General features: G+C 40.2%; 1 protein-coding gene across 2 annotated transcripts in view; it reads right to left on the bottom strand.

The window, feature by feature from the left end:
- The window catches only part of SLIT3 (slit guidance ligand 3), a 1,050,869-nt gene that overhangs the window by 124,778 nt on the left and 909,378 nt on the right, over nucleotides 1–16,713 (bottom strand). For both annotated transcript variants that reach the window (XM_073573732.1, XM_073573731.1), the window contains 3 exons: nucleotides 13,205–13,302; nucleotides 4,873–5,012; nucleotides 1,609–1,702 (listed from right to left, as the gene is read on the bottom strand). In XM_073573732.1, the coding sequence (XP_073429833.1) occupies nucleotides 1,609–1,702; nucleotides 4,873–5,012; nucleotides 13,205–13,302 (332 nt within the window). The remainder of the gene's footprint in view (nucleotides 1–1,608; nucleotides 1,703–4,872; nucleotides 5,013–13,204; nucleotides 13,303–16,713) is intronic.

Raw genomic sequence — 16,713 nt, 5'->3', positions numbered from 1 at the left:
AGTGTGGCCTGCTGCATCCTTCACTTCTGGTAGGGGTGAAGAACACAAGGAAAGGTGTTGTTCCTGACCAGGAGCCTCCACTGACGACTCAGTGCTTTTAGTTTTTGAAACTTCAGAAGAGGAGGCGAGAAAGCTGGAGGCTGTGTCAGCAATGTAAGCCAAAACTTGTTCCTGAAGCTCCGGCTTTAAAAGTGGTTTACCTACTCCCAGAAAAGGGAGCCTTTGAGGCCTTGTGGAGCCAGACGATGATGCAGGCTCAACACCTCCTGCCTTAGGTGCTATTGTGCTTTTGCCACTACCAACAGACGCACCACCAACACCACCACCATCAGGACCAGCTGGCAACCCCCGCCCACTTCCACGGCCTCTTCCACCATACTTCCTCATTTTTGTGAAAATGTACCCAAAATACCACCAGCTATATGGTACTGTAAAACAAGGTAGAAGGTGTATATAGTATTGGTGAGAATTTGAAAATCACTAGAGATTTGAGGACGCTGAACTAGTATCCCAGGCCCAGTACAGATTACACCTCAATGTAACAGGCTGAAATTGGATGGTGTATGATAAGGTGGAGGGTGTATATAGTATTGGTGAGAATTTGAATCTCACTAGAGATTTGAGGACGCTGACAATGATGCTCTCAGTCCAAGTATGGACGCAGGCAGCCTAATAAGCAGGACTGCTGCACACAAAAGGGTGGAAAAATGAACGCTTGGTAACTGTGCAGAAAAGAGGAAGAAAAGTATTTTTGCTTTTAAAAAAGCAGTTTGCACAGCAGTGTGCAAACAGCAATGCAGCTATCAGGGAGCCTTATAAGGCAGCCTAATAACCAACAGAGCTGATGCACAAAAATATAGCCTCCCCTGTCACTGCACACAGACTGTTGTGTTGTAAGTGGAAATCGCTAACAGGAGAAGCAGTTTTTTTGTTCTTCTTCCCTGCCTAATGCTCTCCCTTATTCTGAATCAGCAGCAGCAACCTCTCCCTAATGCTAAGATCGGCAGAAGTAAGATGGCAGTCGGCGTGCACGCCCTTTTAGAGGACCCTTTGAAGCCACACAAAGCCAGCCAATCACTTGCATGCCCTTCTCAAAGATGGTGGTGATCGATGCCCATGTCATCTCGTTGCCCACAGTGTGCGTCCTCCATCATTGGTTGAAAAAGGGCGCTGGAAGCATCATTTGAAACGCGACTTTGGCGCTCTGGTCGCCGACCTCACGCTATGGTCGGGTTTCGTTTCATGAAACCCGACTTTAGCGAAAGTCGCCGACTTTTGAATTTGACCGACCCGTTTCGCTCAACTCTAAATACAACAATATAATCAGTCGAGAATCTCTTTTGCTTAGATTGTTGAGTTATATCTTCAGTAAAACAAATGCCTGGGCAAAGCCCAAGACTCTACTCTACAGATGATCATGTCACATGTATCTTATCAGATCCTGTTGTCATCTAGCAAGTCAATAGCATCACATGCATTCTACAAAGATTTCTCCCTGGTAAAAAACTTATTACGATGGGCAGCAAAAATCACATGAAGTACCGTACATTTTAAAATAAGGTCCAGAAAAATCTTATTGCTATTGAGCTTAAATTGGACTTTGCTTACCTGTATCCCTTGTCAGAAGAAATACATTTAGAGTCATGCAGACATGGGTTCAACTCGGAAATACAGTGGTCGATACCTTCATCACACAGTTCACCTTGAAACAGGATACAGATAGTTTCACATTCAGTTTTGTACATATCTGACTGAAGTTACATAGCGCTTAAGTTTGTTTGCAACATCCAGAGCACTAGTATAAACTTTTCTTTACATTTTTCTATTAATTGTAAAGCTCAAAGATGTGAAAGTACACAGAGTCTCAACTATTTGGCCAATATTTCAACCTCACGCTGAACAAAGGGAACCTATTTCTGATGTGACATTTGCTGCCTCCCGGACTATATTATTTCGGCACAATTAAAAACACTATTAAACTATAAAATTAAAAATGGATATGCCTTATGCTAGGTTGTTAGCCTGACTATCACAAAAACACATGCACTGAAAAAAGCATTTTACAGTATTTGGTTACATCCATGATTGGGCCTGATGGTTGGTTAGTTCAATAATAACATACGTAAGCAACTAAATATATTCTCAATCTAACTTTATCTTTACTTTATGTATTGTAATACATAGAAAAAATTAGTCCTCTGATTTCATTTCCTCTGAAAATGTAGAATCCCTTACAGACTTCGGTCGGGTTCTTTTTTTGTCATGAAAATCCCAACATTTTTACATCTGTTATGTTTCCTTTATGTCCGTTTTTTTATATGCATATTGTACCCATATGTCTCTTTTTATGTCCGTATGTCTGTTTGTCAATGCACATGGCATCCAGTTTTTGCATTGACAATTTAATACATTATAAAGGTCAAATTCAGTTTTCTATCTTCATAATTATGACGGATCTGTGAAAATCACATGACATACAGATGAAAACCATAAGTGATCTGTGTTTTGCACATCTTCATATATAATGAGGGAGACTGATCTGGAATACAGCTCAAAATATTGAATGCTGCAAGTTATTACATGCAGACCATCTGTTGAGTGTAAAAAAAACGTTTAAGTGAACTATCATATTGACTTGTATTGGTTCTCGTGCTATCCGTATGCTTCTCGTTTTACATACAGACCTTAGATATAGAGATGACTGATCTTTTTGGGTTGATTTGTTTTGATTTTCAATTTCTCCAGCCATTGAACTTGGTAAACAGGAGTCATTTTTAACTATGTACAGTGGGGAAAAAAAGTATTTGATACACTGCCAATTTTGCAAGTTTTCCCACTTAAAAAGAATGGAGAGGTCTGTAGTTTTTATTGTAGGTACACTTCAACTGTGATAACAGAATCTAAAAATAAAATCTAGAAAATCACATTGTGATGGTTAAATAATTAAATTGCATTTTATTGCATGAAATAAGTATTTGATCACTTATCAACCAGCCAAAATTCTGGCTCTCACAAACCTGTTATTTTTTCTTTATGAAGCCCTTCTACTCTGCACTCATTACCTGTATTATTTGCACTCGTTTGAACTTGTTACCTGTATAAGGCTAGTTTCACACTAGCATATGGAGAAGCTGCGGGTTTCCTCCGTGAAGCTCCGCCCCCTGCTGCGCCTCCTCCGTTCAACCCCTCCTCTGTCGGCATGCGGCCTGCGTACCCTATCTTTAGCATTAGGTACGCAGGCTGTGCCGATGAATGCAGATGCCTCCGCATGCGTCTTTTTGATGGAGCGGCGAGCTCACCAAAATGCAACATGTTGCATTTGGTGCAGGTCGCCGCAACGTCAAAAAGACGCACGCAGAGGCATCTGCATTCATCGGCATGGCCTGCGTACCTAATGCTAAAGATAGGGTATGCATGCCGAAAGAGGCGGGGCTGAACGGAGGAGGCGCGGCAGGGAGTGGAGCTTCACGGAGGAAGCCCACAGCTCCTCCATACACTAGTGTGAAACTAGCCTAAAGGACCTGTCCACACAATCAATCACACACCAAGCTCTTCACCATGGCCAAGACCAAAAATCTGTTTAAGGACACCAGGAACAAAATTGTAAATCTGTACAAGGCTGGGATGGGCTACAGGACAATAGGCAAGCAGCTTGATGAGAAGGCAACAACTGTTGACAAAATTTTTAGAAAATAGAAGAAACACATGACATGACTTTCAATCTTACTTGGTCTGAGGCTCCATGCAAGATCTCGCCTCTAGGGGTAAGGATGATTCTGACAAAGGTCAGAAATAAGCCTAGAACTACACAGGAGGACCTGGTCAACAACCTGAAGAGAGCTGGGACCACATTACCTTTAGTAACACTCTATGCTGTCATGAATTAAAATCCTCCAGGGCACGCAAGGTCCCCCTGCTCATGCCAGCACATGTCCAGGCACATTTGAAGTTCACCAATGACCATCTGGTTGATTCTGAGGCGGCATGGGAGAAGGTCATGTGGTCAGAATAGACTAAAATAGAACTTTTTGGAATCAACTCCACTCATCATGTTTGGAGGAAGAAGAAGGATGAGTAGGACCCCAAGAACAAGGTCCTAGAGTGGCCTAGCTAGTCTCAAGACCTGAAGCCAATAGAAAATTTTTGAAGGGAGCTGAAACTCCATGTTGCTCCTGAAAGATCTGAAGAATATCTGTATGGAGGAATGGGCCAAAATCCATGCTGCAGAGTGCAAACTCAGTCAAGAACTACAGGAAACGTCTGACCTCTGTAATTGGAAACAAAGGTTTCTATACCAAATATTAAGTTCTGTTTTTCTATTGTATCACATTTATTTCATGCAATGAAATGCAAATTAATTATGTAAAAATTATGCAATGTGATTTTCTGGATTTTTTTTTTAAGATTCTCTCTCACAGTTGAAGTATACCTACGATAAAAATTATAGACCTCTCCATTCTTTGTAGATGGGAACACTTGAAAATCAACAAATACTTATTTTCCCCACTGTAGCTGTGTTACCTATAATAAAATATGAGAGCAGAAATGGATGCAAAAGCTAGATATTTAGATTACTGTCATATGTTTTCTTTGCAGAACCATTTCAATCTTTACAGCGGAAGATCCCAGAAAGGAAAATCCTATTATTTATTACAGTTATATTTTGTCTATAATATATTAAGTCGGATATGTACTTACGCGTACATTACTAGGTTAAGGGTTTTTAAGCTCTCAGAGAAAGCACAATTTATGGGGATTTTTATGATGGTAGTCATAGTTTAAGCGATTTTGCAAAATGCATAAACAGTGATCACAAAGACATTCGAGTTGAGTATTATTAAACGTAATAGTTTTTTTTAATTCATTCTTTACCTGTGTAATTAGGTGGACAAAGGCAGACATAGTTGTTGATTCCATCTATGCAGGTAGCATTGTTCTCACAATCATTATCGTCACAGTCATCTGGATTTGTCTCACACCTATCACCTTCAAATCCCAATGGACAAGCGCAACTACAGAATACATTAAAAGAATGTCACGATGCACAAGCTCTGATGACCTTTAAATCAATTTTAAACCAATGATGCTAATGAGAAACATGCTAATACAAAAAAAAGGGAAATGTCTTGTGAATTATATGGCAAAAACAAACATGAACAATATTTTTCCTTTTGCTTACAGACAAAATGTCCTTATAATAAATAAATCAGCTTATCAAACGTCTACTACATAATCGTCTAATTTTGTCTGTCTGTTTGTAACGGAAATCCCGCGTCGCTGATTGGTTGCGGCCGGCTGCAACCAATCAGCTATCCACTGATCTCCTGACGGTTGCCGCGTGTCATCTCCTGCCGCACGGATTTGCCGCAATCAGCGATATTGGCACGGAATTTAAAGGGGATCTGTCACCCCATTTTAGCCCTATCAGCTGCAGCCACCGCCATCAGGGGCTTATCTACGGCATTCTGTAATGCTGTAGATAAGCCCCCGACCCCGATGAAACCAGAAAGATGAGAAAAAATAGTTAGATTATACTCACCCCGGCGTTCGGTCCGGTCTCATGGGTGTCACAATCCTGTCCGGCGCCTCCCATCTTCATACGATGACGTCCGCCTCCTTGCTTCTCCCTCGGTTCCTGCGCACGCATACTTTATCGGCCCTGTTGAGGGCAGAGCAGAGTACTGCAGTGCACAGGCGCCGTACCTCTGTGACCTTTCCCGCCACCTGCGCACTGCAGGACTTTACTGTGCCCTCAGCAGGGCAGATAAAGTACACATGCGCAGAATCCAAGGGAGAAGCAAGGAGGAGGACATCATCGTATGAAGATGGGAGGCGCCGGACCGGACCGCGACTCCCACCGCATCCGCCCCCCGGTGAGTATAATCTAACGTGTTTTTCTTATTTTTCAGGTTTCATCGGGGGCTTATCTACAGCATTACGGAATGCTGTAGATAAGCCCCTGATGGCTGTGGCCCCAGCTTATGGGGTAAAAATGGGGTGACAGATTCCCTTTAAATAAACTACATACATATTCTAGAATACCCGATGCGTTAGAATCGGGCCACCATCTAGTTCATTATAATAAGTAATCATGTTTAGGAAACCTAAAGAAGAGATTAGAAGGATATCAGTGACCAATGTCTAACTACCTTTTCATGCTAACATATTTGTTTATAGTATCAAGGCTAGGTTCCTTTCAGAATGAGAGGGTAGATTTCCATTTATTTACAAACCATTACTCAGGACTGTGTGATTTATTACCTTCCATTAGTATTCTTGTTACTATCAGTTTTTGCTAAATGATCTAATTTACTTTCTGGTAAACAGAAAAGTCTGCATAGATTACCTTGCAGTCCAAGCATAATTGTATGTCTCCAGTATCCAGAAATGATTACCTGCTACAAACCCTAATTAAAAATTGATCTAGGCATATTTCTAAAATGTTATGTTTTAAGACATCATTATTCGATACTACTGTGTTTTCATGTAATCCCAGGCAAACTCGATGTTGAGCTCAGGATTTTGTAAGAACCATATCATCACCTTCAGAATTTCTCAGTCTTTACACTGAAGATAGATCTTAATGACAGTGAATGCATGTTTGGGGTCATAGTACTGCTTCAAAATAAATTTGGAGGCAATCAGAGGCCATCTTGATGGTGTAAATAATATCTGTCTTTATTTCTCAAGGCCAAGTGATTCCAAAATGTGCGAAAAGAAAGGAACTGAGGAACAGAAAAATGATAGCAGGTGCTATGCTGTGAAATATTTGGCTATAACAAAAGGCTGATTGTTTCTGTTACTGCTATGTTGAAGAAGAAAAATTGTCTATTATGACAGGGACGGGATGTATTGTGGTTCAAGAAAGTGACTGTGGTGTGAGAAAGTGATAAAAGAAGGAACTGAGATTAAGGATACTAATGTGTCAGGCAGACAAATAGTTAAGAATGATTTTAAAGAAGAGGTCTCCCTGCTAGATGACAATTGTGGAAGACTGATGGGGCACAAATGGATAATGGTCTCTGGAAAAAAGGACCAACTCGTGTGTCTCCCTAAGCGGATGTACCCTGCTATTGCCACATGGGCACATGGACCTACACATCGAGGAAAGAATCAGGCCCTCGCACTGGTGCAAAAAATCTACTGGGCCCCCGGTTCTCCAGTTGGCCGGAAGCATTCCCTGTTACCAACATGACTGCAAAAACCACAGCGAAGAAACTGGTGATGGAAGTCATATGCAGATATGGGGTTCCAGAAGTTGTTGAAAGTGATTAAGGCCCAGCCTTTTCTTCTCATGTGTACCAAAAAGTTCTGACAATGCTTGGATCCACTGTAGCCTTCCATACTCTGTACCACCCTACAATCCAGTGGGGAAGCTGAGAGGCAGAAAGGCACACTGAGAGGACAATTGACCAAAATGATGCAGGAGACTACGGCTCCATAGCCAGAGCTCCTTCCCATTGTACTATACCACATCTGTACTACCCCTATTGCAAAATATGGCCTGTCCCCATATGAGATATTGTTTGGTGCTAGGCTCCCAGTTGCAAATTTCCAGCCTCAGCAGTTATCAGAAGAAACTGACCGTGCTGTTCAATGTGTTATTCAGCTTAGCAAGATTTTTACTAACACCCATGCTCTAGTTTTCTTTTCTTTTCCAGATTCAGCAGAAACCAACACCTGTCATAACCTGAAGCCTGGTGATTTGGTAGTCGTGAAGTGGCATGTCAGAAAACACGGACTAGAACCCTTGTATGATGGTCCCGATCAAGTTCTCCTCATCACCCAACAAGCCAATAGCATAATGTTTTGGCTTTTCGCATTTTCCATATTATTATTGGTAAAAGTTAAAAGTTAAAGTTAGAAGATATTCAAAGACTCAGAGATCAATACGATAAAGACAATGATCATCATAAGGACAGTTGGTGGTCAGACACCTTCTCCTTTCTCAATCCAGCCAATTGGTTTAAGGGAATTGGGGGCTTGATAGCTGGGATCTTACAAAGCTTGTTGCATATTGCTACCTGTATCCTTGTTGTATATGTGATACTAAAACTTGTTCTTTGGTGTATTCCTGTATGTATTAGGAAATTTGCACTAAGACAGCTAATGATGATACCAAAGGTGTCGTTGCCCCTGCTTTTCTCTGCACCGATCTCAAAAGGCTACTTAATGAAGATGTTGAAGCCAAGCACATGGCTACTTACAAAAGATCTCCACCACCGTCATCAAACATTGTTATTCATAAATTGTAGTATGCAGGGGGATGGGTGCGCCGCTACAGCCATGACTGATAACACGGCATCAGTCATGTGAAGACCAGTACCCCTCGAGCTTATGGCTTGGGATAGCACCTCTGATGCTGCATATGTGTTAACAAAATTTATCTAGGGGGGATTGTGAAGTACAGTATTCAGATGTACGGGATATCTTGTTCTTCAGACTCAATTTTTGTGCTTGCGACGCCATTTTGTTGTTTACAAGATAAATTTTGTAATTAGGTGAAACTAGACTGTTCTAGCTTGTACAAGATATGAGATATGAGACCCTAAAAGAATGTGCTATTGTTCTATTCTCTACGTCACGTAACTAGGGACATATTCCGGTTTTCTTGTAATATTATTGGCTTACAAAGGGAAATGAAGTTATTGGTAGTTGAGAACTTTGCATAATTAAGCAAAATGTTATAAAAGAAGTGACTAAAATAAAGGGGCTTAGTGATCTGCCTGGATCCTCCTGTACAGAGACCCCCGTCTCCGTGTGGTTATTCCCAGTTGCTAGCAACACCCTGTGAATTAATTTGGAAATCACTGGATCAACCATGAAGGGTTAATTTAGCCCTCCATAAATAGCTACCCCGACACTAGAAACCAATGAGCTTATAATTAAATAAAAAAAATGATAATTACTTATTACTATTTGAATTTTTCCATAACCCATGACAGCACCCCAGAGAGAGGATCCGCCCTTCAAGGACAATAAATCTACAGAATAAAATGGCATCTCCAGTCAGAGAGGTGGTTTTCAGAGCATAAGAGGACATCCCTTTATTAATTATTTTGATGGCTTATCTACAGCATTATAGAATTAAAAAGTTTAGCTTGTGCACTGACTTCACAGTTTCAATAATAAATCTAATTTCAGAGGTAAATGAAGGGCATTATTAACAAATCATTTTCTCTATACATGACTGACAGAGTTTCTTATTCCATGAGCCTGGGAATTTGGCTTTGCACAGCGTCATTCCTTTAAGACAGAAGCATAATATTCCAATTAAACAGGTATAATTTCAGATAGGTCAATTACCCTCTTAGGAGTCATAAAGTACTAGATTTCACGGAGGAATCAGTTCTCCAGAGTGATCTCCTTTGGAGGCTGTGGGATTGTCCATCCTGAAAATCAGTAAAAGAAGAGAAACTCCGCCCAGCAGATTAACCATGCTCTGGGTCACGCCACGCTATGAAGCACAGCACTGACATTAAATAGAGGAAAGTGCAGTCTTTTGTATTGTCAGCGCCCCCCACAGCATATCCTGGAAGTCAACCCCAGGAATACCTTGCGCACTCCTGACATCATCTGTCACGCCATGCGCCTGCACAGGCCAGACAGAGTAGTGAACTCTCTACTAAGAAGTACTGAGGCACCCCAGCTACATAGTAATCTGATTGAGAGCAATACACTGTCCGCTCAAAGGAAGCCAACCGGAAAAGGCCTGGGTTAGTTATAAAGATCTTCTACCTGGAAAAACACCAAGATGTACTTGCCCTCTCCAAGGACAAGAAACCACTGATGAGATTGGAGAGGCTTCTCCTTTTTGTTTCATATGTTTTCTGTCCTTGGAGGGTGGAGTCTCTCTCTGGGATGCTATCATGGGTGAAAGGAAAAAAGCAAATTTGGGGTAAGCATGATCAGAATTCACCTGTTATTTGTATGTAAAGCATTAGAATCCTAATAAGCTAGGTTGTCTCATTTTGACTGCCATGCTACTGTAGAGGTCTGTTCATTACTTCCTTGAAAAGCAAGACAAACAGCTATTTCCATAGACTGCTGTGCAGTGAACAGGAAAAAGCTGCACAGAAATCTAGCGGCATGCACAATATTACATACAATAATATCCTTCATTGCAGGAGGAGGTGCCTTAAATAGAAAGTGTCCCCTAGCTATTGGCTGGTGACACTTTAGGATGGCATGCATGGCCTCTTTAAGAGGGAGGGAGCGCGTGCCCCAAGTACAGTGCCCAGAGATTTGTGCTCCGTGCGCGTACCCCGGGTGGCCTCCAGGGAGGGAGGAGGAAGTGTGGGACGAGGGCCGCGGAGGTGAGTGAGCTAGCATCCCTGACGGGGAAGAGGGGTAGCATGCAGGGATGCTGGCGCTACAGATTATAGTGGTGTTCTACCCAAAAATATTATATTTATTGTACAGTTTCCATTTACGTTCAAGTTTTGCCTGAAGAAACAAAAGCATCAAAAAAGGAACGTATGAACATAGCCTTAAGGTTCTTCTGTCATGTTTTTTTCTTTAAAAAAGCATTATCAAGTTTTATTTATCTATTACCAGGTAAACTTTTATGTTGCCAAATGGAGATGTAAAAATGGCATTATAAGGCCATATTCACACTTGTTATTTATGCGTTTTCTTCCGAAGGCAAAACCTGCTCTCTTGGCAGTAAGAAACTTGCTTCAAAAAAGCAGGTTTTGCTTTGCTTTTGTTGCTGCGTTTCTTGTCATGGTACATTTGTCTCTTGGGCATGCTGATAAAAGTTTAGTGCATAAAAAAAATCTAATTCTACTTCTTCAGGTTTTGGCATCAAAAACGCAGCAAAAACTGATACCTGCGTTTTTCTAGTTTTTTTTCACCACCCAAAGCAATGGGTAAAAACGCTGAAAAAACGCTGAAAGAAGTGACATGCTGCATTTGGAAAAAACCAAGGCATTGCACAAAATACTGAAGATGAAAAAAACAAGCTGTGTGCATGAGATTTCTGAAATCTCATAGACTTTGCTGGTACTGTAAAATGCACATAAAAATTTGCATTAAAAAATGCTGAAAAAATGCATTGTGTGAACGTGGCCTAAATATTCAAAGAAGTAGAAGAAGAAATGTTCGAAATAAAGCCTGTTGTCTGAGGAGCACAGACAATAAACTCAGCCTTATTCTCAACGAGGAGTCACTCCTTTTCAGTTTATACAACTAAATAAACAATCTTTACGTTAGCAGTGATCCAAAAAGCAAAGTGTTTTTCAGTCGGGGCTCTAGAAATACTTTTCTGCATTACACAAAAGTATGCCTAAAGCTACTATTCAGTACAGATTAATTTCACCAGGTCACATAAAATAATAAATCAGAGCTTTGGACACATTGTCTGGTCCTGGTTTATTTTCAAGACAACCAAAAAATACTTCTAATGAGACAGTCAATTAACTGGCGAAACTGAACTCACTAATGTGAATCTCCTAACTAATAATTTGTTAATGAGCTCATATCTGACATGGGGATATACAGTGCCTTGTGAAAGTATTCGGCCCCCTGGAACTTTTCAACTTTTTCCCACATATCATGCTTCAAACATAAAGATGCCAAATATAAATTTTTGGTGAAGAATCAACAATAAGTGGGACCCACTTGTGAAGTTGATTGAAATTTATTGGTTATTTTAAATTTTTGTGGAAATTCAAAAACTGAAAAGTGGGTCGTGCATTATTATTCGGCCCCTTTAACGTAATACTTTGTTACGCCACGTTTTGCTGCGATTACAGCTGCAAGTCGCTTGGGGTATGTCTCTATCAGTTTTGTACATCGAGAGACTGAAATTCTTGCCCATTCTTCCTTGGCAAACAGCTCGAGCTCAGTGAGGTTTGATGGAGATCGTTAGTGAACAGCAGTTTTCAACTCTTTCCACAGATTCTCTATTGGGTTCAGGTCTGGACTTTGACTTGGCCATTCTAACACCTGGATAACGTTTATTTGTGAACCATTCCATTGTAGATTTTGTTTTATGTTTGGGATCATTGTCTTGTTGGAAGACAAATCTCCATCCCAGTCTCAGGTCTTTTGCAGACTCCAACAGGTTTTCTTCAAGAATGGTCCTGTATTTGGCTCCATCCATCTTCCCATCAATTTTAACCATCTTCCCTGTCCCTGCTGAAGAAAAGCAGGTGCAATCCATGATGCTGCACCCACCATGTTTGACAGTGGGGATGGTGTGTTCAGGGTGATGAGCTGTGTTGCCTTTATGCCAAACATATCGTTTGGCATTGTTGCCAAAAAGTTCGATTTTGGTTTCATCTGACCAGAGCATCTTCTTCCACATGTTTGGTGTGTCTCCCAGATGGCTTGTTGCAAACTTTAAACGACACATTTCTTTGAGAAATGGCTTTCTTCTTGCCACTCTTCCATAAAGGCCAGATTTGTGCAGTGTACGACTGATTGTTGTCCTATGGACAGACTGTCCCACCTCAGCTGTAGATCTCTGCAGTTCATCCAGCGTGATCATGGGCCTCTTTGCTGCATCTCTGATCAGTCATCTCCTTGTTTGAGATGAAAGTTTAGAGGGACGGCCAGGTCTTGGTAGATTTGCAGTGGTATGATACTCCTTCCATTTCAATAAGAGCGCTTGCACAGTGCTCCTTGGGATGTTTAAATTTTTGGAAATCATTTTGTATCCAAATCCGGCTTTAAACTTCTCCACAACAGTATGATGGACCTGCCAGTTGTGTTCCTTGGTCTTCATGATGCTCTCTGTGCTTCAAACAGAACCCTGAGACTATCACAGAGCAGGTGCATTTATACGGAGACTTGATTACACATAGGAGGATTATATTTATCATCATTCGTCATTTGGGACAACATTGGAACATTCAGAGATCCACAATGAACTTCTGGAGTGAGTTTGCTGCACTGAAAGTAAAGGGGGCGAATAATATTGCACGCCCCACTTTTCAGTTTTTAATTTCCACAAAAATTTATAATAACCAATAAATTTCGTTCAACTTCACAATTGTGTTCCACTTGTTGATTCTTCACCAAAAATTTACATTTGGTATCTTTATGTTTGAAGTATGATATGTGGGAAAAGGTTGAAAAGTTCCTGGGGGCCGAATACTTTCGCAAAGGCACTGTATTGTCTAAAGCACTTTCCTGTTCATACATATCTTGTACATAAAGCAGATGATCAACTCAAACAATCCAGACATGACTAAATTACCTGAATCCATCTTTATTGGCATCATTGGCATGGCAGGTCCCTCCGTTTTGGCATGGATTCTGCATGCAGCCATTGATGGGCATGTCACAGTCTCGGCCCTAAAAATGGAAAAAAGTGGAACTTAATTTGGAATGTATACAATGATAATGTGAAAATGGAAAGCCAGATGTTTGTGCATACATGTAGATTTTTTTATTATTGTACTTTTAGCTTATTCACTACTCTTTATATCAACTGTAAATAAACAAAATGTTTTCATTTTTAAGAAATTGTGCGACCGGTATATGGTGAAGTTAACGGTGTTAAGTAATAGATCCCAGTATTCCTTTTCTTCATGGTTAGAATCGGCCAGCAGATATTACACAGCTGACATCAACCTCAAAACCATTACCCCGACTGCTAATGCACCAGAGCAATCGGAAAGAGCTGGGGCTAAGCGCCAAAATTGGCACATTTAATGGAAGTGCCATTTCTGGGGAAGCTTAGGGTTGGTGTTATTAGTCTAGGCCAATATCCATGGCCCCTTTCCGGCCTATTAATATCAGCCTGGAGCTGTCTGTTTAGCCTTTGCTGGTTATTAAAAATAGGGAGGACTAAATGTCATTTTTTAGGGTCCTCCTTTTTTAATAACCAGTAAAGGCTAAATAGACAGCTGTGAGCTGATATTAATAGCCTTGGAAGATCCCTGTTTATAGTCCCCTTCCCAGAATAATAACACTAGCCCACTCCGGTTTGCTTTCCCTCAGCCGGTTGTTAAAAATAAAAGTGATCCTATGCCATTTTTTAAATTTAGTTTTATATTTATTAGCTAAATACATGTACAGTAAACTACACGCGCACTGCACTATTATAATTCTCACTAACATCTATCTACTCTGATGGTTCACGCTGTGAATTTGCTGTACTTGGCTGGTGAAATGTCGGGTTTCCTATGAGATGTGTGTATAAAAATTGGACGGCAAACTCGTGATCCGTGTGCTGTGCAATTTTTCTCCAACACCCATTGACTTGCATTGGCGAGTCTTGTTTGATATACGCGGCCACTTGAAGCATGCTATGATATTTTTCTTAGTCCAATCCGAGCTGAGAAAAAAAATCACAGATGAACACTGATTTTTTTATCGGATTGCACTCATCCAATTTATACACAGATGAGTATGAGCCCTAAGCTTATAGATTGCTGGGAAGTAGTGGAGGCTGGTTCATCTGTGTATGAGAGTATGTATTGCTGTATAAAGAATAGTTCTTACTATTGTATTTATTGTTACTACATTGTTTATATAATAAATTATTAGCTTACAAATGTGCATAAACATAAGGATGCTTTATAATATTGTACAGTGATAAACAAATGCCTTATCATGGTCTATCTACCTTTTAACAATAGTATTGTGCTACCATTTACCATGTCTTTCTGATAAAGCTAATTGTCCCCATTCACCATTTCTGTTTTTTAAGTTACTTTTCTTGTTTTATCTTGTGGTATTTGCTGCAGTTTTTGTGAAAAATTGTTAAAAATGGCGAATGTGGTTTGCAAGAAATTGTGCAAATTCAGAAATTATTTATATTTTGGTCTTTAATCCTTTTGAGACTTTACACACATTTGGCAAAATGGTGTACATAAAGTCACTTGGGAAGATTGGAGCCGAAATGCACAACATTTTTTAAACTTTTCAAAAAGTTGTCAATGATGAATCATGCACAAAACTTTTGCAAACCCTAAATCCCTCCTACAATGGCGACCATTAAAAAAATATATAAAATAGATTTTAAAGGTAGTCGGTCACCCTCAAAATGCATTTTAAATGTGCTATTTAGTGTTGCAAGGGACTTAGCCTCCATAAAAACCATACTAGTACTGTACCTGTTATTGGTTCAGTGTCTGAGAATATTCATATGGCAACTGGGGAGGCTTTGGTGCATCTCCGGCATGTCCAAGAGTTAGATGTGCGGCTTCCCTTCCTTATGTGCATACTGGAGGCCTTCTCTGTTGATTTACAGTGCTCGCTTCCCAGAGAGAGCATGGTCTAAACGCTGCTGGCATATGTGCGTCTGAACGCATTCTCTTCCTTGTCTTCTGATGCCGCTCGCTACACTTGTTGGTCTATCACTGTGGCGAGTGGTGTCAAAAGAAAAGGTACAGGGAGGAGCCCGGGCATGGCCACTGTGTGTGAATGTGTACCATCGCTGGCAGCATTCAAAAGAGGGGAAGGCACCCAATATGCAAATGAGGAGGTGTAATGATGCACCAAACTCTTGATCATGCCAAGTGGGCATCGAGGCCTCCTTATTTGGATACTAATTAAAAGATATTTTCTCAGGCACTGAACCAGTAACAGATACAGTGCTAGTATGGTTGTTATAGGAGCTAAGTCCCCTACAACACTGTATTTCCCATTTAAAACACATTTTGGGGGTGACAGACTCCCTTTAAAGAAGGCTCAAATTAAAAGAAGAAATAGGTACACTATAAATGAAAAGCAAGTAAAAAAATATATATTTTACTGTGCGGAAAGGGAAAGTGAATTCTCACTTGGCCGCTGATATCTCAAACATAATCAAGACAGATTTCTCTTATTATTTGTAATAAATTACATTTATATTAACCTGTATAACACTGTATAAGGAAATCCTAAAGGAAAATATTAGATTTCATTGGACATAAACCACTTCAAGCTGAGATGTCCGTGCTCTGGTGCTGACACTTTCCAGCATACTGGATGAAATATACTAATCTGAACCTAATTATTCATTTGTTCGCTGCCTATAAAAGGCTTTTGCTTCTTGTAGTATAGCAGATCTATTTCTACCAGACATTACGCTCAGACGTTATTTGCCATGATCATTTCTGCCAGCCTGTCTGTATCTGGCATGCAATCAAAGAAGAACCTGGAACGTCAGTTGCACTTTTTAGAGACTTTATTGTCCTTTTTAATAAATCATGAGTTTTGCTTGTAATGTAGTCCTACTTGGCATTCATAAGCCTCATTTTTATTTGTATCAAGATGATTTATGGCCACCCTGGGTACAATACATTGTCCTTCATCGTTTTATCCTGTAATGCACACCCTGGCTGTGGTAGACAGAATTTTGCAGATCAATGTCAGTTATTATTAAACACACTGTAGGATAATTCGCTATGATGACAATGTTGATGGTAACCCATATATGCATGGCTACAAAGTGTAATAATATATGGGAAATATTCTCCTTCCACTAATGTATTGTGGTTGTAAAACTTGGGATAAAAAATCCCTTATCCATGTCATCACTGAGAACCAATACAAATTTTAGGTAAAATTTCTCGTGTCTTTTGGGAGATATACTTTTCTGCTTTGAGTTAGTGATAAAATGATGAAAATTATTTGAAATCTGAGAAACGAAGAGATTGCAAAATAATTTTTGAGAAAAGAAGCCATGGTTTAGGGACGCTTTTCTTGTATTTCTGAATGCATTTTTTTAATTGGGAATCTGACATCATGAAAAAGCTTTCCTGCAGATATAGGTTT

This window comes from Dendrobates tinctorius, unplaced genomic scaffold (assembly GCF_039654945.1).
Source record: "Dendrobates tinctorius isolate UK_male_01 unplaced genomic scaffold, ASM3965494v1 ptg000036l, whole genome shotgun sequence".
In the NCBI taxonomy this organism is placed as follows: domain Eukaryota; kingdom Metazoa; phylum Chordata; class Amphibia; order Anura; family Dendrobatidae; genus Dendrobates; species Dendrobates tinctorius.
The sequence above is the reverse complement of the archived record's forward strand: the minus strand, read 5'-3'. Positions and strand labels throughout refer to the sequence as shown.